At 38.8% G+C, this 27,139-nt stretch overlaps 1 protein-coding gene across 1 annotated transcript; it reads right to left on the bottom strand.

The window, feature by feature from the left end:
• Window positions 1-2,125: 2,125 nt before the first annotated feature.
• wscd1a (WSC domain sialate O sulfotransferase 1a) lies at window positions 2,126-25,685 on the bottom strand. The gene is made up of 10 exons (XM_039662865.2): window positions 25,332-25,685; window positions 14,341-14,451; window positions 13,757-14,224; window positions 13,463-13,577; window positions 9,471-9,655; window positions 7,645-7,766; window positions 7,071-7,242; window positions 6,516-6,680; window positions 5,247-5,447; window positions 2,126-5,126 (listed from the first exon to the last, which is right to left on the bottom strand). Exons 3-10 carry the CDS (start codon window positions 14,172-14,174, stop codon window positions 4,774-4,776), a joined length of 1,731 nt encoding a protein of 576 aa, XP_039518799.2. The 5' UTR covers window positions 14,175-14,224; window positions 14,341-14,451; window positions 25,332-25,685; the 3' UTR covers window positions 2,126-4,773.
• Window positions 25,686-27,139: the final 1,454 nt, after the last annotated feature.

The following is a 27,139-nucleotide window of genomic DNA, read 5'->3' as shown; positions in this document are numbered from 1 at the left end:
AGGAAATCTGCTGTAAATGTTATTAAAAACAGATGCAGGAGCAATAGGGTGAGAGGCTGAGAGCATTAAATATTCCATTAGGATAATGATAGAACAGCATGGATTCTGTGTGTGTGCTATATGCTACTGTATATGAGCCTGTTCACGTTAAGATGCATAAGGCATGTTGGAATGAAAGCCATTTCAATGCTAATGTGACTCAAAGTCTCTCGCGGAGGTAAAAATGCCATCTGCGCGGCTGCATCAATATATGCCTCTCAGTTTCAGCCTAATTCTTAAGGGTCCATCTGTTCAATAAGAGCAATTAGTTTATCTAAACTGAAGTCACCTGGCTGACTTTTACCTTACCTGATTGGATCTGGGAGGTCAGGAAGGTTGATGAAGAAGAAGCAGCAGCGAGACACACAAACACACACATACACACATTTTGAGATTAAAAATGTGAGATTACATTTTTATGAATGTCTAAAGGAAAAGTGTAAATTTTAGTTCCCTTTCATATGCTGCGTTCAAGTCCTCCTGGGGAGTTCGTACCGTACATACGAGGTGGGAAGTCGTGTTTACGACGTGAGGTGTGTTCAAGTCAGTTTCGTCGGGGCAAAATGGCAGTGTACCTACTTTTAATGAATTACACGAAAATACAGCAAGGTTTGTTAACTCTGCTAATAAAAAAAATGAAGAACAAAGAATGCGCATCAGGTGTGTTTTTCTTTTTATGTTTTTTTATTAGCTTATGAAGCCAATGTAAACTCTATCATTAGGTATAATATTTGTATTACAATGATATCATATTTTGTGCAGAGAGCTTGCTTTATAAATGAAAAAGCCTTACAATGTCAATGAGTAAACATTGAAATTCAATTAAAATTTACCGTCAACAGGCGTTGAATGAACGTTTCTCACTGACACGCCCCCTCGTACAGATCGGAGCTTAAAGAAAATCCCGAGCTCCCCACTGGTATTTACGACATTTTGGTGGCGTTCAAGTGCGTTCAACTCGTAATTACGATCTATTCGAGATGAATTGAACGCTCGACGCGTCACTTCCCAGATAGCAAACTGACATTGAATCAACGTGGAAATATGACATCGAAACAACGTTGATCTGACATTGTTTTGCTCATCGAATTAACGTTGAACCAACGTCAGACGCGTCATTCTTTCAAAACTAACGGAAAATCAACTTGAAATCAACGCGTTGTTTCAACGTTATGAAAGCAAACCAATTTTCGATTTCATTTAGCTTTGACGAATGCCGCGTCTGACGTTGGTTCAACGTTAATTCGATGAGCAAATCAACGTTGTTTCAATGTCATGAGAGACGTCGTTTCCACGTTGATTCAATGTCAGTTTGCTGTCTGGGTACGAATATGTTGTGGCGACGAATGGGGTTTCACTTAGAAAGCCTATCAACTTCGAGTATTACAAAACGAGCCAATGGCAAAGAAATGCCATGGGTCTGCGGAATTTGCTTAGCGTAACTCCGTGTTAGAGGTACAAAAAACACATGTTGTACCGCAGTCTATCACTGTACAGAATGTATTTTCATGTTTTTGTAAGTACACCCTGCCACCGTTCTCATCTTAGACATGTTTGAACTGTACGTACATGCTAATGTGTTGGGGCAAGAGTCAGATGCACTGAACTACCATGAGAAAGGCACGTAGCCATATTTAAAAGACAGATCGCCTGCAGCTTCAAATGACACAAGGGAATGAACAGCAAGGCCTTTTACTGTTTGCTGCGCTCCGAGGGGGCTCAAAGCAATGATCAAGCAGAGGGAACAAAAATATGATTAAAGAGTAAGACAGATGCAGGCACCCTGTCTTCTAAAAAGAGAGTATAATGTAGGAAAGAAAGCTTTTGAAGAACAGTTTTTGCCACATTAATCCTGAGGTTTGGATATTATGTTAGTTATTACTGGTAGATTCAGTAAAGCAATGAATCATGCCTCCTCACAATGCTTTGTAAATGGTGAACAAATAATTCAGGCTGTTTTAGTCTCCCAGCAGGCATGTGTTGGATTTGTTTTCCTCTGAATATCTTAAGAGCAAGTTTATATTCTCTTTATATTCTCAAACAATCTTTTGTCACCACTTCTGAGAAGATGAAAAAAGACACCAGCTTGCATCATGAATTTTATTTATTGTGTTTTCACAACAGCAGTCAAACCTTGGGGGCCGGCCCCTCTCAATAGCATCCAATCAAGTGAATAGCAGTCACAGAGTCTGACCGATGTCAAGAGAGTTTATGAAAGTAAAAAAAAAGAAAAAGAAAAAAGAAAAGCTCATTATGCCTCTTGTTCCTTTGTTCTAGGATGGCAGAAATAGAACCAATTTGCTTCTGTGGAAAGTTCAGCGAACATAATCAATTCATATTGGAATTAATTATTTATTTTTGTCCATGCAATGAGGCACCAAAACATGAACACCAATGTGTTGTTTGACATAGGCAGTCACATTATACTACTGTACACGTTTCATTGTAGCACAAATGTGCACCGTATACTGCAGCGATGTGCATGGAACTAAAATTCTGTTTCATTCAGACATTAATCTGTCACAGTTCTCCAGGCAAGACACAATGACCTCAGCACCAAGCCTGCAGGAAATCACAGTGGGGGCGCAATGGAATTCATTTATAATTCATATCAGGCGCACAGCATTTTATTCTCCACGGAAGAGGCTTATAGAACAAACCTAAAGCGAAATCTGATATATTTCATTAAACCTCATATATGGCTCATTAATTATACTTGTGTTAAGCGTACTGATGTATATCTCTTTGTAAGAATCATTTGGGGCCAAAATAATGTAACTTATAGTTATTAAAGGCTTAAAGGGATAGTTCACCTGAAAATGAAAAAGCATTTATCCACACTCATGTCAACACACACACAAAAAAAGGGTATTTTGAGGGAAGTTTCGGCTGTTGATGAAAGTCAGTCGGTACCAATGTCTTTTGTACCCCAATGACTTACGTTGTATGTTACAACTGTTACAAAATTCCTTAAAATATCTTTTGTGTTCTGAATAAGAAAGAAAGTCATGGCAGTTTGAAGCAGTGTTGTTAATGTAACTAAAACCATTAAATATAAATATACAAAATCTTTCATTCCAAAATGGTTTTCATTAATTGAAATAAATGAAATAAAATTTAAATATTAGATTAAAAACAAACCAAAATTAGAAATGTGGCATTGGCAATTAACTGAAATTGACGGAAATTGCTAAAATACAAAAATAAATTAAAAGCAAATTCGAAATGTTAATAAATACTAGAATAGTACATAAATAATACTAAAATAACATTGGTTTGGGATCAACATGAGGGAGAATAAAATGAGAGAATTTCCATCCAAGATTAGTTGATTTACCCCAAAACAGTATGGCTGTGGGACTGTATAACTGATCTTTTTTGTTTGAACATCCCAACCAGGGGTGCATTTCCCGAAAGCATTGTTAGCCAACTATGGTCACATGTTGGTCGCAATTTCCATTGAACTCTATTGGTAACGACGGAACTTACGACCATAGTTGGCTAACAATGCTTTCGAGAAACGCAACCCAGTACAGCATAGCAACACAGACTCAACCAATGGCGTGAGTTTGGTGGTGTTGCTGTCGGTTTTCCAGACCAATGACAGATGAGAGTTTGTTTAAAGTTACACACTCCCGCTTTATGTAACACTGATATTAAATTATGGATCTAACTCCAACAGTGAGGACTTTGTATTTAGCCTACACTGAATGCAGAAACAGACCCCCGGTGGGATTCCTGCCACTAGCACTACAGTGACATTGTCTGAATATGCAGCTGATCCCAGTTTGGCAATGTGCAAAAGAGTATTACACCAGCGCTTAATCCAGACACATCTGAAGCATGCTGGTGGCTTGCTAATCAGCTCTGTGAGGATTAGCATCAGGCTAGCGTCATTCCGCAAGGCAAATCTTGTCTAGTCCAGCTAAAAGCTTCCTTTCCATTCTGAAGGAATCTAGAAGGATGGGGACAGTCACTACTCGTTTGACTTTGATGTATGCTAAGTCTGTTTGCCATGTCATATTTACTTGATCTTGAAGCTTTGGAAGAAAAACATGTTTGTTATTCTGCTTCTTCATAACAGAGTATTACGTTTCTCATTTATCAGGGCCATAACCACTCGTTGCACTCAATATTCCGATTTAGTCAACCAATGACTCGTTTCAATTGATAACGTTCGGTCCACCCTTTTCTTCAATATGTGTATAAACCAATGTCATCTGTTATGCTAATAGATTACATACATTCTAACTGGTTCCTACAACAAAAAAAAAAAAAAAACGTCACTGTATAGTAATAAAATGATCATGTTGTTATTGTGGTAGACATATCATTATCATCTGCAGTACAAGTCAGATTAGTTCACTTGCAATTACACCTGTTGTTTATTAGGCCTCTTGTTGACTTGTAGTTGAAGTAATTAAGCACTGAAGTTTCCTCTCAAAGGAGGAAGGAGAACTTATTTAGCTTCCGACTAGAGATGTTTTTGAGTTTTAAATCTACGTTGTCAAACGTAATCTTTATAATTATTCACCAGTGTTGAACTTTGTTCTCCTTTACAGATCGCCGTTAAAACATGACGATCCCAAAGCGCACCAGAGAAGAACAGCATCATATGGCATACTTTCGACCTCAATATGTGAGGAAATAAACGTATCAGAATATCTCCTGGACATGGTAGTAGCGTTGAAAATTGAGCAAGATGACCACTCCTGTGCTCAAGTTCTGGGCTTATCATCTTGGACGATACTCCTGTGGCAAGCCAGAATGGTTGCTGGCTCTGAGTGCCCGGTCCACAGTACTGATGTAACCATCGATCAGCCGTTTCATATCTGGGGTGAAGGGGTCAAAGGTGGGATGTCGTGCACCTGAGCGCTTGAAATGGCCATCCTTGTTGCACTCAGCACAGAGAAGACTCTCTTCACTGACACTGGTATTGAGGAAGGAAGTTATGGATCGTAATGTGGGCACCAATGCCTCCTGCAACTCCTCATAATGCACCACCAGAAGTCTCTTTCCATAACGCAGCCAGTCCAATACGTGAGAAGCCCACCAGGAGGCATAACTACCCACAAATTCTGGCCACTCTGGAGAGAGTAGAAAGTAGGACAGTAAGAATTACATAAATGATTTGCACTCAATCTTGAGTTTATATATTATGGGAATATAGTAAAGTCATGGAGGCTCTTATAATGTGTTCCTAATACCTTTGCTCTTCCAGTGCTGATCAGAAGCGTAACCAAGGTGCCCGGCACACTTGCGGTTGAACTCAGCCATGAGTGAGCGGTAGGGGTTTCTTATCAACAGTATTGCTGAGTCATACATCTCTATATCCCGCTGGCTGCTCTCGTGTGTCTTCACACAGATGGTTCGTCCACTCTTCCAGTAATCTTTCTCACCCTTGAAGCCTGCACAGTTGAGAGGAGAAGAGGATTAGAATATACAGCCAACTGCATGTGGCGACCACTCAGTGCCGGCTCTGAATCCAAACATATACAATCCAAAAACTGCATCCAAAAACGGTGTTAGTCCAGGCATGAGCACCACGGCCGCCTTCAGGCAAATGTGTCAGGCTCTGTGATGGATTTGAAAAGGCACTCTGACTTTCAAGGCAGGTCAAGTTCTTTAATAATAGAACAAAAATATGCTCAAAGTTTGGCATTTGAAAGAGAACAGAAAGTCATCTCTGTCGAAATGCACAATATCAAGCAATCTCGAATAAATGACGCTTAGTTATGGATTTGAAAAGATGAAAAATGTCAAGAAACTTCACAAACTCTATAAAAGAGTCTCTCTTCTGCATGATTCTACAGCCCCATGTAAAAAAGGCATACTTTAACTGAATTTGTCGTCCATATCGAACGTGATAAGATAAAAAGGCGGCGTACCACAAAATAATGGCAAGAACAGATATCTTTCTATTATAGAACTTGCAAAGAAATGACTCTTAAGAGCCAGTTCTTATAATAAATCATTCCAAAAACTCACAAATCCTGACAAACAGAGTTACTGTTTGAATCAGACTGAATGAACTTTCTGAATCAGTTGCAGTAGTTATACACATTACAAGTGAAAATATTCCCAAATGAATAAAATTGTGGAATTTAGTTTGAATGGAATGGAAAATGACTGATTTCAGAACTTCAAAAATCCACATTGATTCCCATTCATAATGACAATGGCAGTTGTGCTTAGTAATGCAGTTATGCCATGATGATGTGGGGGCAGATTGAAATGGCCATTTTTATTTTAGAGACTTTATTACTGAATAATATTATTTCTTTTCTTTTCTTTCTGTTTATGTGCATAAGAGAAAACGATATGATGCTATTATGATAAATGTATCTCATCCAATGTCTGAGCAATCATATTTTTCAGAGTGGCTCAATATGTGGGAAAGATTGCCTCCAGCAATGATGCATGCAGTCTTTTGAAATGGTAATATATTACCACTGATATAGCAGTTTTAGTGTTACCTCTATTGTAGAGGGTGCCATCAAAGTAGTAACTGCCTGTGTAGTAGCCTGTGGCAAGCTCGATCAGATGCCTCACCCAGGTGTTCCCAGCACCAGGAAAACTGGACAGAGCCACCAGTGAACTTGACTTCTCAGGTAGAAACTTCTTCTCTGTGCATCTGGAATCTGGACCAAAAAGGACCTGTTATTTTCAGCCAGATTTACATGAGTTTAAGACCTACAAGTGTAATTTTTAACATTATGCTGTGCTGTTTTTTCTGGTTGTGTAGCACCAACAGCTCTGCATAGTCCTTTAGAAGGATCCAGATGCTACTGTAGGTAAGAATGACTAAAGTTTACAGCTGTTTACAATTTTCTTTCTTGTCTTGCCATATTTTCTATTGCAACAGGAAGCTGTGGAAGGACAGCCCGAAAAAAAAAAAAAAAAAAAACAAGTTGCTATTATCTATTATCTATTGCTAGTCGGTGGCAGGTGGTATTAGATAGAGGTACTTCAAATTTTTACTTCAATTACAGAGATAATTAGTAAGGTCAATGAAATTGTATTAGTCTTACCTTGAACAGGTGTCTGATAGACCTGGAGGAATAGATGATGGGAACTCTGGTTAGGCAGACTGCTGTTTTTCACAGCACAAAGCTCCTCCTTCACTGGCTCGTGAAGAGTGAAGCGAGGGGTGGCATAGCCACAGAAACAGTCGGGCTTCCTGACCAGGGCCAGAGGATACTCCTGATGATAGAGTAAATATGTGTATGGATCTCACCAAAAGCCAACCCCTATGTCTCTCCATCCATACTTAAAATTAACAACTATTTTGAGTTATCTGAAAACATTCTCAAGCACTGCAATTAGCTTCTCAGCTAAAGACGAAGATAAATCAATTTACTATGTTGCTGGTGTGGAACAAAGCATGACCATCTAATAGAGAGGGCCAAATTATTCCACAATCAAGGTGGTATAGAGTGGCGCAGAGGATTGATTACAGAGTGAATTTGTACTCTTTAGGGACACATTAAAAGGTTAAACAAGCAGACTGTGTTTAGAAGACTGGGAAAAAATCTGTACACCTAGAGGAACAACAACTAAAGCGGATCATATCCAATCTGAATGAATCTATATATTAAGTCAGACCTGATCCATGCAGGTTTCGATGCACCATTGGGACGTGAGGTTGGGCTGGACGGCATGGGCCAGGGATGCTGCCGTCGTCTTGTCAGGATTTTTGAAACATCCCCGGTAGCGCACGTTCCTGTCTAAAGGCAGAGAAGAATGGAGAACACTGCTGATTGACAGGAGAATAATAGTGTAGGAACAAGACTTTGTGCCAACACTCAATTCATTGCTCTAAGGTCTGGAATGCTGCAGTGAATACGTAATTAGGAACAAATGTAAAAAAAGAGAGAGAGAAAAAAAAACCTTATAGACCTTCAAAGAGATTTCAAATAGTTCAAGGAATGAGGCTGTATGGGTACAGAAAAGCTGCAAAGAAGCCACATTTCACAGAAAAGGAAACTACACTATCTAATATAAATAAATTCTTTTTTTTTTCTAAGTTGCTTCAGCATTTTCTGAACCCTTTTCAGGCACAGCTGCATGTTTCTTTTAGCAGATGCTTTTGAATATAAGGAGAGGGATGAATTTGATAAATCTCAATATGCTTTAAAACGACATTGACATTTTATTTTGAATTAACTTATCATGATAGCAGATGTACACAACATTAATATTAATGATAATATGTTTAATTGATATACACTACCATTGTAGTAGGATAGGATTTTTTGTTTGTGTTTGATATAAGCATGTTATGCTCACCAAGGCTGGATTTGTTTATTAAATACAGTAAAACAGTAATATTGTGATATATAATTAAAATTTAAAATAACTTTTCTGTTTGAAAAAAAAAATCCTTTATTCCTGTGATAGTGTAGAGTACTGCATATTTTTCGTATCATTTATATAGCATTTTTCCAAAGTTCATAGTTACTATAACATAACATACTTCATAAAACATTGAAAAACATTGTATTGGTCTATTGGTCATTGTACTATGGACTATGGTCTATCTGTTCCTTTTCACTCTTTAAGTCAGCCCTTTTAACTGACTGGCAATCCTGTGATCAATGTAAATGGTTTCCTGGTGTTTGCGTAGGTATGTGTTTAGAGGTATGTATTTTTGTACTCGTATGCCCTTCACATTCCCGTTTCCCCTTCACATTTACAGTTTTAGCAAAGTTAGCATAACAATTAAAACAATCATATAGAGACCTCTTCATGGCTTTTCTGTTGCATTACATAAATTCTTAAAACCAACGGCCCCAACAATACACAAATCTCTCTTAACAAGACATTAACTGGTACAATCATGGATAGTATATTCAATTTAAGCCACAAAACATATGGTCCACGCTTAATAGCTGTGTCTGTGAGTGCTGTGCTGGGCCCGAATCCAGTTGGCCCGAAACTGCAGCGGGACACTGGGTCTGGACTCCGAGGTCCAACAGCATGTGGAAGAGACTGATGAAGGAACCTGTTTCAAACATATGGCCACATCAAAGCTCCACTGCCAGACTGGATTACCTGCAGAAGCAGCGCTGTGTAGGAACTGCAGATTTGTGCATTCATATTTAAATTCATTCATTTGGCAGATACTTTCATCCAAAGCAATTGGGTTATATACTTTTTTTTTATTTCTACTTTTGTGTTTCCTAGGAACTGAACCCATGACCTTCATTGTCAAGACTATGCTCTTCCAGTTGAGCTTCGTTTTAACTGCAGTGCTGGAGAGCAGCATATTCAGTTTTTAGACTTTAAGACTTATGAGTTTTTGCATGTTTGTACGAGTAATATTTAATATTCCTTCAGTGATATTGCATACTTCCCTATAGTAAAGCTACACATGACTGTAGTTGAAAGTCCTGTCTTGAGAATAAGTAAACTTTTTTTCAAGCACTTACATCTCCGCTGGCCAGGAAGAACCTCCTCCACCTTGTAAACGGACAGACGGGACACACCTCCACAGATGGAGCCCTTCTCGCCTTTGCAGTCCAAGTTACACTCCTCTTCTTTCATCCGAGCACTTGTTATGCGGTTGCCACAGTAACATTCAGTCCCATATTCAAGGCCAGCGAACTGGTATCCGCTGTGTTAAACAAAACATTCAAAATCTAATTATACTCACAAATACCCTGGTTGGATAGCATGAATATTTACAGCGGAAACTCAATATATATATATATATATATATATATATATAGGTGTATGTGTGTGCATGCGTGTGTGTGTGTGACATACTATATACATTAATTTTGGAATATTTTTTTTTTTGTATGTTTCTAAAAGAAGTCTCTTGCGATCCAATGGCTGCATTTAATTAATCATAAATAAAGTAAAAAAATAAAAATAAAGTAAAAACAGTAATATTGTGGATTATTATTATTATTATTATTATTATTATTTTACAATAACTATTTTCTATTTTAAGCTGTAATTTTCAGCATCTGTATTCCAGTCTTTATTGTCACATAACCGTTCAGAAATCATTCTCATATGATCATTTCATGCACACAAGACATTTCTCATTATTATCAATGCTGAAAACATTTTTTTGTTGCTTATTTTTGTGGAAACTGATCCGTTTCAGGTGAGTTTTATTTATTTCACGTGTTCACACTTTAAGTTCACATATAATTAGAGTGGATACGATTTAATGCCTATTTGGCATGCTGTCCGGGGGGGAGGGCTCCGAGCTCGGAGTTTGGCCCGAACCCAGAGTACTCCCCCCTATGTAAGTGTTTAGGACTAGAAGTGTGAAAAAGGGGTGGTGGAGGGATGCTTCTAAACAATCAATGGAGTGAGTTGAGATTGCTGAATCTATATATACACCTCTTATCATTGATTGCTGGGTGCACTCCACTCGTGTTAATTAAAGGCGGGCATACACTGTGCGATGTCTGTGCGATTTCAGCAAGGTACCTACTCACACTGAACGAGTAAATCGCATGCGATGCAAAGCCAAAGTTCAGGATTTATGTGCTCACACTGTACGGTCCGATCGTCGAGCTGCGACTTCACTGCTCACACTATACGTGTAATATCTGCGATAACCCCCTGGATTGCGCCTATTTACGTCTATGTATCCAGAGATATTGTCAAAACAAGCATCTGCTATCAGTACCAAGATGATTTAATATTTTCAATTTATGCATTTAATTATTATTATTATTATATTATCATTATTAGGGGAGGCCTATAGGCTAATTTTACTATTAAATTGATCCGCTATTATAATTAATTTGCCACGCAATATTTTCACAGCACATAACCAACGTGCTGTGAGGATAATAAAATATTAATCTTACTCCTCATTAAAAATTGCATTAAAAACATTTAGGTCGATTACAATGAATTATATATAAAATAACTATTAACAGTCTATAATATGTCCGAACATTGCCATTATTAATCATCAATGAAAATTAAAAACAGGTTTATTTCAAAAACATTGTTTGACAAAATAATAAAAGAGGTGTTACATATCAGGTGGCTTAAAGACGGTGGGTAATATTATCCATTTTGCAACACGAACTGGAGGTAAGCAACAGTAATTTGTAGCTCGTTTTTATTTTAATTTTATTTTTGTTGCAGATGAAATGGTTAAACTTCTGTTTTCGCGCAGGTGCAGTGAGGGAAAAAACACTGAGTTTAGGGCAATCGGTTCGTAGCTTTGCTTCAACTGTGCGATATAGTCACGAGGAGCGACCAAAATTTCTGACATGCCAGAAATTCATCCGACCATCCGATTGTCGATCGTGAGAGGTTAATCGCCTCTCGTTTCTCCCTGTACACTGCACGAACACTGCACGACAAACGACGCACGACAAAGCTGAAAATCGGTCCGACACGAAAATGAGTCGCACGAGTCAGAATTCGGCTCAAAATCGGACGAAAATCGCACAGTGTATGCCCGCCTTAACTGAACGTGCTCCTCCTGAACTTTGTTAACAAAACATCCTTTATTTATTATATTATTTTTTTTCCCAAGGCTGCATTGTAGTAAATTGATCAAAAGTTACAGTAAGAACATTTATAATGTTACAAAAAAAATATTTTTCAAAAACACACTTCTAGAGAAAAGCCTTAAACAAGTAACTCACACTAAAACCCTTGAATGCAGCCTGGACCCAGCAGGGATTCTGCTAAACTCCACCAGCATCTCTCTGTCCATCACTGTCTGTGAGTCCAGAGGTTTACCAGCTGGTGATTGACCAGCTTGCTAAGCCAAACATCTGTTTCACCATTTCCATACCCTGTGGTGCTAGACTCAGCCACTTTGTAGTGGCAGCCTTTCTCAGTGTACCATTGTGTACCACCTGCCCAGCTCTCTCACAGTAACGAACTTGTCCAGGACACTCTTGCATACATCTCCATCTCAACTTTTAGATGGAACGAAAATCATTTTTATTCTATTACATAGACAACAAATGGGCTAATGGTTGTGTTAACCACAACGATCATCCTCCATCTCAAAGCTTTTGTCCTCTGGCCCTTTGCAACCTCAAAAAATCTTTTTTTGAGGTTGCAAAAAGGCGCAGCACGATTCCATTCAAGCATGTTGGCGTAGGGCTCAACAGGTATTAGCTTGAGCCCCTCTGCAAATTGTTTCCCTGATCCTCTGCTTAAAGCGTGGCATTGGCACTGCCATGGCAAACTAGCTAGGGACATTCCCACTGTTAATCTGCACTCTGAATTAATTGGTCAGTCTGACCAGACATATACCTGCAAACACAGAGCAGGAGAATATTTTCTACCTTTCACCAATCTGCAAAGATAATATTGGGCTTGGATGTCAGTTCCTTTTCCATCTGAGCAAACATAGAATGTGTTCTTAGATATACTGTAAGTAACTTTTGTCAGGTTCCATAAATATGATGTCTTACAAGGTTACACAATTTTGTAACTTTTTCATGCTATGCAGTGTTAGACAGACGTCAGTCACTGTGTTGTTTATGTTCATTATTATTGTAATGTTATTTGCTTTGCTTTTAATGCCGTCTTTCAACTTGTAATGGTTTGCAAACTGTGCTGGTCTTTGGAGACGCTATGAAGGGAGGGTGTTTTCATAGCTAACTTGCTATTGCTAGCTCCTCCGAAAATTGCCTACCCTAGCGAATCCTTTAAGCAGCATAACTCAACATTGATAATAAAAATAAATGTTAAATGGTAAAATAAATGGCAACATGACTACAAAGAATGGCAAACTTTGTTCAAGTTTGTTCTTTGTTCAATTTCCATAGATGTTATATCTAGCATAATGGAATTGCAAGATGTAATGTCTATGTAATGCAAGACCATAATATTGCACAGGTCAAGATAATTGAGGTAAAACAAAAAATGGAATTTTGCACTAGTAGCCAACACTTAATTATGAATTCGTCTTCATAGGAAGTCACTATGTCAATGTGAACAAAGGAAATCATCTCTAGCTCATGTTAGGTTTCATGTTTTCTAATGGACTACTTGGATTCTCCCTGAACATTGCAAATGTCACCCAAGTAATTAAATAAGCTCTGAAACATTGGGGGTAATTACAGGAGGTCAGTCTTGCTCGCAATTGTTCTCTGGTGGTCAATTATCTATCAGCCTAAGAACTAGAGAAAGTGTATACTCCATCACGGCAGATAGATGTTTCTCCTCCAGCATTAGCGGAGCCCAGGTCCAGAGTCGCGGTCCATTAATTGGGCCCGATCCCATTCCCAGCATGAGCTCCGCCAGCTGGCACACGGATTCACACTGCATGTTCTTTTCCCTAAACACCGTTTCATTATTTCGTGATTTAAGATGAGCACAAAGGAGACTCTAGGCAACAGATGTCCATCTGCTTTCCAGTGGCTCCACGTTTTCAACAAAAGATGTCTGTACTGTTAACTATTGTGTATTAATCACATACCTTTCCATGCAGGTGTCCTGACACAAGGTGCTGGTCATTTTCCGGAAGTCATAGAACACCATCCCTTTGAGTGCCCGGTCCTTGGCATCATCCAGAAAGCAGCCGATATAAGTGCCTGAGAGAAGATTAAAAATCGAATCAGAAATTCAGAGCGTGACCTTTTTCTGCGCAAACAGATGGGAAGATTCTGCAGCACAGCTTGAAATCGAGATAATTGAGAAAATAATCCAATTATCATAAACAACCAATTTGTCATCCTGAAAAGCACACAGCTCATTTATCATAGACTTTCACCTTTGTGTCGGATTTTTCTCTTCGGAAGCACTTTCTCCACTCTAGACGCTTCCTGTTCGGACATGAGGCTGTGGAACCAGCGGCGTCTCAGATGTCGGATCTCCTGGTTTCGTGAGGTCAGCCATTGTGGTCCAGCATTGTCTTCGGACAAACCGCTTTGGTGTCCCATCCCCTTGCCGTTGAGCCGTGCACTCATTATTCCATATCTTGTCCAGAGGGCAGGCGCCTCCAGGGACCTGGGAGGAGACGGCAAAGACGGTAATGGAAAGTAACTGCTTGTCCCACGCTGTGACACCACCAATCCATGTCTCTGGAGAAGAAGAACACTTCCAGCCATAATGTAGGCGACACCGAGGAAGAAGAAGAGTAGCTGAGTCCGTCGTAAAAAGCGCTGAAGCCTGTGGAAGGGCTTTGCCATGTTGCCCTCCTTCCAAGTTAGTGAAGAAAAATCTATTCTACAGTTTCATGCTGCCATTGTTTCAACCAAAAAAAAAAAAAGGTAGAGACCACTGATACCTCGTTCACATTCTGTTCTAAAACTCTTTGAGCGCAAAATTCCTCCGGCAAAATGTCCCGCTTTTTACCTGTGAGAGGATTAAGTGAAAACTTTAGTGTGGCGTTACATCCCCTAGATGACAGAAGTACTTGTGGCAGAATGTACTCTGAGCTCTTACGCCTCAAAGACTTCGGGGAACCTGGTGGGAAAATAGAAAGCAGTTAGACACAAGTCGAAGCACATCTTTCACTTATTTTATTCACAGACATAGACCAGAGTTCTAGAGACAAGAAAGAAATATAGAATGTGTAGCAGTTATTTTGGTAGTATGTCTCCATTAAGAGGAGAGAGAAGGGCTCGCTGGCTGGAGAAGCATTAGCTGTTTGTGCTCCTGTCTGTCTTTATGAGTACACAACAAATGTGAAGAGGGACACTATACAGTCTCCTATATTAAGGTGCAAATTATGGGGGGCTTATCCTCTGACAACCCAAAGGCAGTATACACAAATATTTGGGGATTTGTGTGTGTGTATATAATAAAATGAAGATGTGGAAATGTTATTTCATTTTTTACAGTGTTTTCAGCTAGGAAGAAAGCCTAAATTGATCAAAATTGTCAGTAAAAACCTTTGTAATGTTACAAATTATGTTATTTCTATTTCTAATAAATTCTTTTCTTTTGTGCTTTCTAATAATCAAACAATCCTGAAAAAAAAAAAAACGTAACAACTGGTTTAAAAAAAAAAAATTCTTGATATGATTTCTGAAGGATCATGTGACACTGAAGACTGAAGTAATGATGCTTACAATTCGGCTGTGCCTTCACAGGAATAAATTACATTTCAAAATATATTTAAAATGGAAAACTAGTTATTTTAATAGTTATTTTACATTGTACAGAATGTTTTTTATTGTATGTTTGATCAAATAAATGCAGCCATGTTAATATATATACAGTATACATTGATTTTACATCAATCCTCAACAGATGATTAAACTCTCTTCCATTTTTTTTTCTTTTTTTGGACATGTAACATGCACATTAGCTGACTGAGTGAAACAAAATCTGGTTTAGTACTGCTTATCTAAGCCAAATAGTTTCTGGAATTTGCAGCACTTTTCCCCCTCCATTCGCTTTAGACATTCTTGAAACTTTCAGCCCATTATTTCAGCTCCACTGAGAATCCTTTTGTGTGGCAAAAACAAACCTTGTAACAAGTATTATTGAACACCGGGGTGGGCAGTCCCTTGCTTCCATTCATTCTTGCCAATCAAGCATACACAGAGCCCACTGTGTGCCCCACATACTCTACGTCTATTTTATCTGAAATATGTTTGGGTCCACAGAAGATGAAAACACAGGCTGAGCCTTAATTGCATAATCACCAGACTATGAATATTAATGTGGATTTGGTTCAATGTATGGGAATCTAAGGCCAGAAGAAGAGTAAAAACAGAATATCTAACCCATTTTATTTAAGATGGTCTTCAAGTCAATTGACTGTATTTAGATTACTTTCTTAATACATGTTTCTGTGCTTAAACAATCCAAAAGTATTTCTGTAATCAAAATGTATTTTGTTTATCCTCTAAAACGACTTTCCTTTCCTTTTAAACTGAAATCCCTTAGGATAACCAATGGCCAAATAGCTGTTTTCTTTAACTCTTTTTCAATCTCATTTTACATCTTCATACTTTGGGGCAGATCTTAATCAGAAATAACTGGGCTTTTTGCACCTCTTTATTCAAGCAGAGCTTTGCTCATTGAACCCATTGTTTTGTCAGTGAGCCCCCGACTCATTCTTTTTAGGCCTGGTGCTGGAAAACTGCCTAGATTTGCATAAACGCTTGAGATGCAGGGGCGGGTGTCCTAGCCAGCACCAGAGGAAACCATAACTATGCGGCGGCTGAGAATGTCAATCAGCCTGAGGGCTCATTATTCTTCTAGCTATGAACAGTGAGTGACTGGCGTCTGGTAGTTTTTCCTCCCTCTGCCAGCACACAGAGCAACTTCAAACAAATCTCTCCTTTACAAGACAGAGGCTGCATGTAGTCGACCGAAATCAAAATAACACACAATGCATCTACCATTCTACATAATATCTTGTTATTACGACATATTATGTCGAAATAACGACTTATTATGTCGAAATAACGAGATAATAAGTCGTTATTTCTACATCTCGTTATTACGACATAAGTCGTTATTTCGACTTGCTTTTGATCCAACTGAGCTTTTGGTTAAAACACACAATGCCTATTGCAAAGTAACACACATGTAAATGTATTGTGTCCGTATCGTTGTTTTTGTAGATATGTTTCAAACTGAAGAATGTTCAATTTCACTGGTTCACGTCCAGTATTTACTAGACACTTACAGCGGCAAGAGAGGAAAGGAGATAAATTAGACAATGCATTAAAATTTTGTTAGGAATAGTCTGTCTTTGATTATTTATGCTTTGTGTTGCTTGAGTCACATTTACATTTGGGGATTTATAGCCCGGCAATAAACAAGGCACTATAACTAAAATTCGCTCAGTCATTTTGTCATCAAGTCATTTTTTTGCAGATCCATGTGAACAGGGATCATTTTGGTAACGTCATCGTCTGTTACGAAAAACCCAAAGGAAATACCTTTACACTTTTAGTACATCGTTGTCGCGTACATGCACCATTAGAACTGGCATGCCATCAAATGTTGCACTCATGGCATGAGATGCAAAAAAAAAAAACAACAACAACTAACTTCTATGTTTTTAGAATGTTTTTATTTTTTTTAAATAATATATTTTTTCCTCATCAAATATTGATATAGACATTTTAATTTATGCAATAAGTTCCATTACAATGTTTAATTGATTGACAACTCAAGTATAAATACATAAATCGCCTAAGATGAGTTGTTGAAAAAATTAATATAGACATTGAAAGAGATTAAAACCACATACGTAGGGCATTTGTGTTTTGATTTAGGTCAGATTGTGCTGATTCGTATAGGCTCTTAGTGGGCATTAAATGTCAAAGCCTACTGACATCAATTGTTATTTCTGTTCCTCTTTCTTCTCTGTAGAAAGAAAACAAATACTTGTTACATTTTTAACATTATGATTAAAGAAATACAACTAACTAGCCACAGTATTTTCCCCAAACAGAGTAGAGTATTTATGTTATGTATTTTATTTTATTTTTTTACCTATTTTTGCTGTTGTGTTTGGGCTTGTTGTAGGGATTATTGATTATATGGTACATTACTGATAGCTGATGCTCAGCAGTTTTTGCTTGAAAATGAAAATACTAACAGGTGCTACAGTATGCATTCACTGCTTTGAAGTGAAGGTATGAATCCTACTCAACAAGGATTTTTCACTATAGATCTATTCAGTTGAAAATCACTTTTGAAAATGAACCTGAAATGAGGCCACGGTATGTTTATGAGAGATGAGTTTCTCATCATCTTGGTAAACCGGAGCATTTGGCATAGTCCCAATCTCTCTCTCTCTCTCTCTTTTTTTTGTTGGAATATTATTCACTTTAAATAACTGTAATTAATGGAGCCAAAGGGAGGTGGCTCAATTAATTATAAGGATGGTCCGTTAATGAATGTTATAGCAGTGAGATGCGTGGGACACATAATTCATCTTATTTTATCTTTCCTTTTCGCTCTGTTGTGTGCTTGCTGGTAAATGGCATTGCATTTCACACAGAAAGAAATGCATTTATGAATAATAATGCAGAGCCAAGGTCATTTCCATTTTAGTTCAGGGAAGTCTGACGACGCCACAGTGCACTTCAGAGGGCATTAAGTTTGAAATCAAATGTTATTCACCTTTATTTGATGTTTTATTTATTGGACTATTTTGCTGTTGCTCTAGTGACATATGCCTCAAAACTCTTGAGTTGTAAAAGCACTGGGCAGAGTCTTCATGGCTGTCGGTAGACAGCAGCGAGCGGGTGCTGTAGGTCTAGACTGGTGCACTCATTTGTCTTCATCTGCTTTCCCAGCGTGTTATCATCTCACTTACAGCAGGGCAGCCACACTTCCATCTCAGAAGCTGATGGGACTGACCCTGGAGCTCAGATGCTGCCTGGAAAGCTCTTTTCTCTAATATAAGCATATTGCTACCATCTCTGGCCATCTGGATGTTATAGTAACTATGAATGAAGTATTTCTGTAAAAAATCTTTAAGCAAAGAAGGTTTCCACAGTCATAATCTTGCTTGTAAAGAGTGTCACAGTGGGGCGACAGACATATGACAGGTGGCCCGCTGTTCCCCTGGTCCGCAGTGACCCCAATCTGTCCTTCTTTGATATTAATTTAAGGCTAAATCCAAGAAACGATGGAAAAATAAACATTTTTTAAATTATGCTCAACATGTAATGCATTTCTTCTTTCTAATGCACTTAAAAAAAAAAAAAAAATCTGCAATTGACCGTTCGCAAAAGCCACGCCACAAATTATTGTTGTTACTATGCCCGGCAAACAAATGGTCAAACACGATAGACATGACGGGAAGAGGTATACCCTTGCATGTCAGTGACCTTTTTTGGAGCAATACCTCCGCGATATCCTGCAGATCGAGGCACAAGGGGTTACAGTATGCAGTGGAGGGATATATTCAAAATATAAAAATACTTTGTACACAATGAAGGAGACACGACTACAATCAAGGCGAATGCTTATACCAGTCTCAAGTGAGAAACCCCATTATACCTTTACCTCAAATGCAACCAGCACAGCCTTGAAGAAGGTTTTGTACGCTGGTTCAGTGGCTAAATGTTTGGAGTTTGAAATATACACAAGGCTTGTACTAGCTCTGGCCCTGACAATATTAGCAGCCACATGCAGACCCTCAACGCATTCTCACCCCAAGGCGTCACCTAACTGACAATTTTGAGCATGCTTCAATATTCAACGCTTTAGGCAATCCTAGGGCGTCATCTAACTGACGCTAAAGGTAAAGTGTCCGATAGATGACGCGGTTAGGTTTAGGTCTGGATAGACGCGATCCTAGGGTGTAACTGACGCTAAAGGGTGCCAAAAGCGTCAGATATTGAAGTATGGTCAAAATGCTTCCCAAGGCGTCAGTTAAGTGATGCCTTGGGATGAGAATGGGCTGAGACCCTTTGTCTGGACCAGTTAGGCTTAATTTTTTTTATTATACTTTTAAACTGTCTTTGTGCCAACATAAAGTCCCAAACTTATGGAAACAATCTATAATTATTCCCATTGCAAAAAGCAACCACCCAAAGATTTTGAATGATTACAGACCTGTGGCTCTAACTTATGAAGTCCTTTGAAAAACTGATTAAGAAAGAACTGCTGGGTAGAATTGATCATCTCTTCGACCCCTTGCAGTTTGCAAACAGAGCCAAACATTACTCTGCTCAACCTCATATACTAGCACTTAGAGGGTAACAAAACCATGCTAAACTGCTGTTTGTGGATTTCTTGTCTGGCTTCAACACCATCCAGCCCCATTTATTGGTGGAGAAGCTCACATAAAATCTTGGTGGGCTGGATTTTAGACTCTCACTAACAGGACACAAGGAGTGAGAGTAAATGGACATCTTTCTAGAATCAGTGACATCAACCAGCTCCCCTCAAGGTTGTGTTCTTTCTCGTCTTTTATACATTATGTACACTAATGACTGCTGTAGTGAAGTGCCCAATAATTATCATAAAGTTTGCAGATGACACAGTTAATCATTAATGAACACCACTGAAACATCTCACGTACTGCCGTATTTTTTAAACTGGTGCAAAGAAGCCTTTTTCGACTTAAATGTTACAAAGACAAAGGACATTGATTATCACAATGTTCATCACCAGCCAATTCCTTAAAAGATGATTATAGATGAAAAAGAGGTTGAAACTATTGAGTCGTACAAGTATGGGAATCATTATTGATAACAAGATGACCTTTGAACAAAACACAGTTCAAAGCCTCTTAGGGTGGCGAAGGAAGTGCAATCTGGGCATTGTTGTCTTTCATCCACATAAGCCAAAAATACATTTTCTGGCTTTTCTCTGTCAAGAAAGTTTCCACATTCTACAATAACTTTACATTTCCTCTACATAAATAACCCATTATAAATACACATTCATCTTTCCAGAGGTGAAGTATCCCTTTAAGGTTATTTCTGTTCGTTATGATATTAATGTATGAACTGATGTTGTCAAGTAAGCTTCATGCTTTCCCTGTTGCGAACATGCACTCCTCTAAACTGTAGCTACGGGTGCTGCACTGCTAAGTCGACGGCTGCTCATTTTCCCCCAAGAATATCATGTTAACAACAACCCTTTAGAAAACGTAATTCCTTTGTGGATCCTCTTGATCTGCTTTCTCCATGTTTCTTTGACTAATCTCAGTGTCTCAGTCTCATGCACGCTGCACTCGAGTTCGACACATTAACTGGGAGTGGGGCCATCCATACTGTTTTTATCCATTGTAGGCACTGCTCACGTTGTGTTTTTGACTTTAGAAATGAAAATATCAACTCCTCCAGACAATCTATCGGGGTATCTATCGGTCGTGGGCGCACCGCTTCACCATCTTGCTTGGAGTCAATGTTTGACAGTCCTGCTCACATATTAACGGTTGTTATGATGTGTGATTGGACAATGGCCGTTTGGGGGGAGGGGCCGGCAAAAGGTCAACTGTTACTGTAAGGAGCTATTTCTACCTGATCTAACCTTTACATTTAGTTTGGCTAGTGTAACCTAATAAATTGTGGTTGATTCAGTTATGTTAAATAATACTTTGGTTTAAACGAATTTTGTTTAATTTAAATGTTACCACATGAAGCTAATTTTAGATAACTTTTTATCACTCAATACTGCAGTGCAAATGAATAATTTAATCAAAGAGATTTAAAAAGACATTTCCAGCAGTTCACTGATTGGCAGCCTGTCAGCGAATTCAAAATAATATGCAAAGTTCCCAAGAGTAGTTGTGATGACTAATCAAGAGTTCACTTATCAAAATTGCATTTTATTTAGCATAATATCCGTTTAAAGGACATGAAAATAAACCAAAAAATATACGCCATGCTATTCAGTAGAGTTTATTTCAATCAAATGAATCAGCCTATATGTTGGCCAAGATGTGTCCATCTGATTTGAAAATGTCATTTAAAAGCATTCGTAATACTTAATCAAAAATCCTCTGAATAAGGAGGAACCTCCAGCTGTGAGCTGAACTGCAGGTGATTGTCAATCACTTTATTTACAGCCTACTCAAACTATTGATCATCCACTGCAGGGATTGATTTCACTGCAGTGTCCAAAAGCTCCATATAAACTAAACTGTTATTTGTTGTTAAATTGGTCCGATTTTGCTTTTGATCCAACTGAGCTTTTGGTTAAAACACACAATGCCTATTGCAAAGTAACACACATATAAATGTATCGTGAGTCCGTATCGTTGTTTTTGTAGATATGTTTCAAACTGAAGAATGTTCAATTTCACTGGTTCACGTCCAGTATTTACTAGACACTTACAGCGGCAAGAGAGGAAAGGAGATAAATTAGACAATGCATTAAAATTTTGTTAGGAATAGTCTGTCTTTGATTATTTATGCTTTGTGTTGCTTGAGTCACATTTACATTTGGGGATTTATAGCCCGGCAATAAACAAGGCACTATAACTAAAATTCGCTCAATAAATGCTGGCTGAAAAGATGGCGACTGCTGGCCCCTGGACACCGATTTATTGACCACTAAACTACAACGGATGTATGCACGAAACGGCGTAGTCGAAGTACTGACACTGGAGCACTTTTACACCCACAGACCACAGACTAGTAAGTGTGATCATTCTGAGGCCTCTGCTGGGAGATAAAGCAAGTTCAGGCAAACCGCAACACACAAATGCATATACAGTAGTCCTCGCTGACACAAACTGACAAGACTGCAGCATTATTTCCATGTATTTTGCAGGGACTCATCACCATCAGCTGCAGAGGATGACACTGCATTCCAAGAAACGTAGCCCTCTCTTTCTTGACTGTAATGTAGTGGTTTCTCACGAATTGAAAGTCTTTCATCTGTGCATACTCTGCTTCCTGGTTCTGTTCAATGATGAAATTGAACAAACTGTATTATCACTATCCTTTCTCCCACTTTTACTAGTTCCTAAACCAACAGTAAATGTAGAACATAAGCCCTTAAAGGGATACCAGGAACACAAAAGAAGATATTTTGAGAAATATATTCAGGATTTTTTTTCATTCCTGACTTTCTTTTTTTTCTCCTGTTCTCCGTTTTTATGAATGAAAAGTTAAATCCCGCCCTAAACTTTCAGCACCCGCCCCGGGCGCTGATGCAGTTTAGTACAGGTATCATCACCATTATTATTAATAGTGAAAGATGGACCTAACGGTGGTGATAACGCCAATTCACCTGCTATGCTGTAATGTAGAGTATTTGCATGTGTGTGTGCATCCAAGGTTAATTTCTTACATATGGTGTATTATGTATTATGTCTGCATTGCACAGTGGACCTCTTTCAGCTGCACTACAGTCAGAAATGATTTTATCTATTTATTTATATATTTTATCTTAAAAAAAAACATTTGTTTGTGCCTTCTTCCAAAAACAGCCAGTCCGTCGGCCCCGCCTCCACTGTTTTCCTTCAGCTCCTCCTCTGACTTCACTACTGTATGGATTTGCTTTGGCTCTTCCGGTCACCAGCAATGCCTTGGCAAGAGTAACCCTGGATCCACCTCCAGCCGCCAAGCCCATTACTCGGCTCGTAGACCAGTCAGTTCAACCGTAGCTCCTCCCTCCTTCGGCTCCACCTAAGACCATCATCCTTACGGCTCCACCAGGCTCCCTCATTCCTCCCATTCCCGCTTGGTCAGACGTTGGTCAGCCTGCACCACAAACTTCCAGTCCAGGCTTTCAGATGCTCTTTGTCTTTCCACCTCTTCTGCTCCATCCCTCCGGCTCCACCTTGGTCCTCAGTCCAACTGGCATGGTCTCATCGGCTCAGCATGGATCTCCACCTCCATTGGCTAAGTCTCTGTCAGTCGCCCCCCTAGTTTTGTCAGTCGTCTCCACCATGGCTCCTCCCTCTCTTTACTCTGACATAGGCTTTGTCTCATGTACAGCTGTACATCTGTACTTCTGTAGGCTTTTATTTTTTTGTGCGGTGTGAGGTGACGCATTCTCTATAAGATATATGTAATGTTAAATATCTCCAAACTCAGTAGAGACTTTGCCAGCTTCAAAGCAATGAAAACAGCAGCGGGTGCTGTGTATGGATCACACGTTCTGAGTATGTTAATCTTTTCTTGACATCTAATTTTAACATTCGGTGACATATGGTCTAATTAGTTAATTGATTGTAGTATTGGAAATTTACAAGGCTGCAATTCCCTTGGCTGGCCACTGTTTGTCACCATTTTGTCAGCGTTTGTTGCCCGCCAGGTATCCATGGTAGTCACGTGACTACAAAGTATGAATTATAACACGGTTAAATGACTTTCCAAAACATGCAAATACATAATAATGACTATGGCAAAAATGTTGGTTCAATCTATTTAGAATGCTTCTGTCAGTGTCAGACCATTGGAGATGGAAGGGAAATAAGACTGTCTCTTGCAAACTGTGCTAAGGCCAGACAAAATATTTCCAGAGAAGGATAATCAACCACTCTCCATGCATTCATTATTTACAATAGGTTTTAGCAAGGCAGGAGAACACTGCAGTCACCAGTGTTTGATCAAAGCATGGGAAATCTAAAGGGGGAAAGACAGCCTAATCAAAGCAATATAAAGGTATTTATATGAATAGAGACCTGGTCTAAGGCTGAATAATCATTTTACTGCTTCATTTAGCTTAAAGTGAGTCTCCTTGTAATGATTGTTCAGAGCCTTGACCTTGCAGCTGAGATGTAATCACATTCTGAAAAAAAAAAACACTTAATTTTTTTTTCTAAAACATGTAAAGGTCTGCCATTACTTTCATAGCCTATTCACCTGTAAATAATTACTGTATAAAATATTTGCTTCATATAGGAACAAGTAAAAAAAAATTGTAGCAGGGATAAGAAATTGCAAAAGGAACACTATGAAATACAGTAAAATCAGACTGATGCAATGCATTCATTAAGGAGTATGTATTCATACATTATTCTATGCCAGATGCCTCTTTGGAGATGAGGCGGCTTGCCCCATAGGTGGTAAATGTATGCGCCTGAAAGGTCAACCATGACAAAATGATCTTGATTAAGCCTGTGAGACATGAATGCTGAAGACTGACTCATTTACAGTCAGTCTGAAAATATTCCTTTTTCAAAACCATAAAGAACTGATATTGATGAAAGTGGGAAGGAATCACTAATGAAATCTATAGCATCTGAGAGAACTCAAAAGACACATGTTAGTGCAGTTCATCAGATAATTCAGCTCTTATGGACAAATTCTATCACTGGGCACACATTTATACACAGAACTCCATTAGACCTAGTGTATAACAGTTATGTGTTGTAGCACAAAACATAAGCTCATTTGGTCTATAAAAAAGTTATTGCAAATTTTTATAAAAATGTTTTATTCCAGACACATGGGGACCCCCTATTAAGACTTTCAACCAACCAAGAGGCATGAAATGTTATGTAGCCTAGCCTATATGCAATATTTTTTAAATTGATCAATGGACTCCTGGTTCTATTATTTGTATACTTAGCTGTTGCTTTCACTTATGAGCGATTAGTTCTAACCAATTACACTAATTTCTTTAGCTAATTCTAAAACACTATTTCTATAGACTATAAAGCAGTAGCACTGCGAAAATATTCATGAATTTGAGAACAAATCCTAAAAGCAGAAACCGCTAAATCAGTCACTTGGACGTCATACTCATAAACACTTGTTTGCATTCATTTCGACAAAACTGCCCATGACTTGAATAGATATATTGGTGTAGGCTATAAAAGTGACGTTTTTATCATTTATGAAAACTTTGGAATGCATTAAGTCTTTAACCATGTTACATTATTAGAACAATACTTTTGTTTGATAAAAAGCTTTTTTTAGGCATTTCTTTATTTTTAAAAGCATACGAAATGATCTTACCTTCATTAACTACCCCTCGGTAGAAAAGAATACAAATCTTGTAGCACATTAAATGTATTTCAGAGATTTCCTTGGGTTGAATGTCTCTTCGTGAACACGAGCATCTCTTTCATCTCTGAGGCGAGCCGTATCTCGCTTTCTCACTCTGTTTTGCTATTTTGCTCCTCTTGATGTTTGCCACTAATCCTCTTGCATTTTTTATAGCTGTGAAACCACTATAACAGCGATAATCCTCATCTAAATCCGTTGCCGTGTCCCCTTTGCTTTGCAGTCCCACGTTTCTCTGTGTGAACGCACGTAAGAGCCCAGCTGTTTTTAAGTCCAAGAGCGCTGCCCATGTGCGCATGCGTCACAGAAGAGAGAGCGAGACCAGACCACATAGGAGACAGGAGAGAGTTGGGACCAGAGCATCAGCAGCACTTTCAAGGAATCTGTTAGCCTGCCCAAAAAGACGTACATGTAGGGGGAGACCGGGGAGTGGGTGGAGGTCAGTTGTAAGTCATTCGCCTTCACCTCGAACGTTACGTTCCACCCATAGCCGTTAATATATGAGAGTTGCTTGCGAGCTCTTTGATCTCGTTGCCACGCGGTCACGTGGAGCCGCGCTGTCACAGTTTGAATGATTTTAAGCGGGACAGAGAGCAATAGCTATGTTAGCATAATATAAAATATAATAATGAGCAGTGTAACTACAGTATTTCAACGATTTTACTAAAGTAATGCTACATATTTGATTTTTTTTTTACATTTCTGTCAAATATTAACCATTTTCAAATAAGTGGGGTAGTGTTACCCTTATTCAGCTCTGAAATTTCTTTCAAACTTCTTTCAAAGTCCCTCATCACATTTTAAAATTAAAATTACTTAATTTCAGAGCACCACAAAGTCAGACCTTAGCACCTTTATGTACCTTTAATGTAAAATTGTTCTTAGGTCACATACCAATTTAAAATTATAACATATTGGGCTCTATCTTGCATCCGGCGCAAATGACTTTATACACAAACGTAATGTATCATTCCTATTTTGCACCTGCACAAAGCAGGCTTTTCCCTCCACAGACGCTCGTCAGTAAACTAGGAAATGATCCGCCCTGGGCGGATCGGCGCAAAAAGGAGGTGTGTTTCGGCGCTAACATTCCCTGGTGCTATTTTACACTCCCAGAAAACAATTGCGCCACTGACCAGAAAAAACTTGGTCTAAAGTCAGTGGCGCGTTGCGCGTTGTTCATAATGCTATTTTAAGCGCGCATGCTTGGCCATAATGTAGCGGGTGCACAGCGCGCATACACTTTGATTCTCTCATCAACACAGATGCAGCAGTTTTTATTTTTGCAAATCATACATTATAACAAGGAAAAATATTAAAACATGAGGGAACATGCTTTACATGAAGATGAAAAAACCTTATTACCCATATTTTAAGGCTAATTGTAGTACTAAAGGATCAGACCTGTTTGCCCAATAGTGGCAAGAAACATACGTATATAATGTTTAACCAACGCCGATGTGCGAGGGTTTCTCCCATCCCCATACAACATCACTTCTCTGTCTTTTAACTGCCCTGACAAGAACGTCGGTCTCATCGGCTGTGAACGCTCCTGGCGCGCACCTGGTAAACCCGCCGTTATAATAACAATCCGTCATGCAACATGCGCACCTGTTCTTAAAGGGTATGTTGGATGGCGCTCTGATTGGTTTATTTCACGTTACGCCCAAACCACACCTATGAATAATGAAGCTACTTCAGACCAACCTCTTTTAGATTTGCGCCAGGCGCAAGAGGCATTTATCCCGCCGGGAAAATAG

Source organism: Pimephales promelas, chromosome 16 (genome assembly GCF_988280905.1).
Source record: "Pimephales promelas chromosome 16, fPimPro1.hap1.1, whole genome shotgun sequence".
In the NCBI taxonomy this organism is placed as follows: domain Eukaryota; kingdom Metazoa; phylum Chordata; class Actinopteri; order Cypriniformes; family Leuciscidae; genus Pimephales; species Pimephales promelas.
This window is presented reverse-complemented; position numbering and strand designations above follow the sequence as displayed.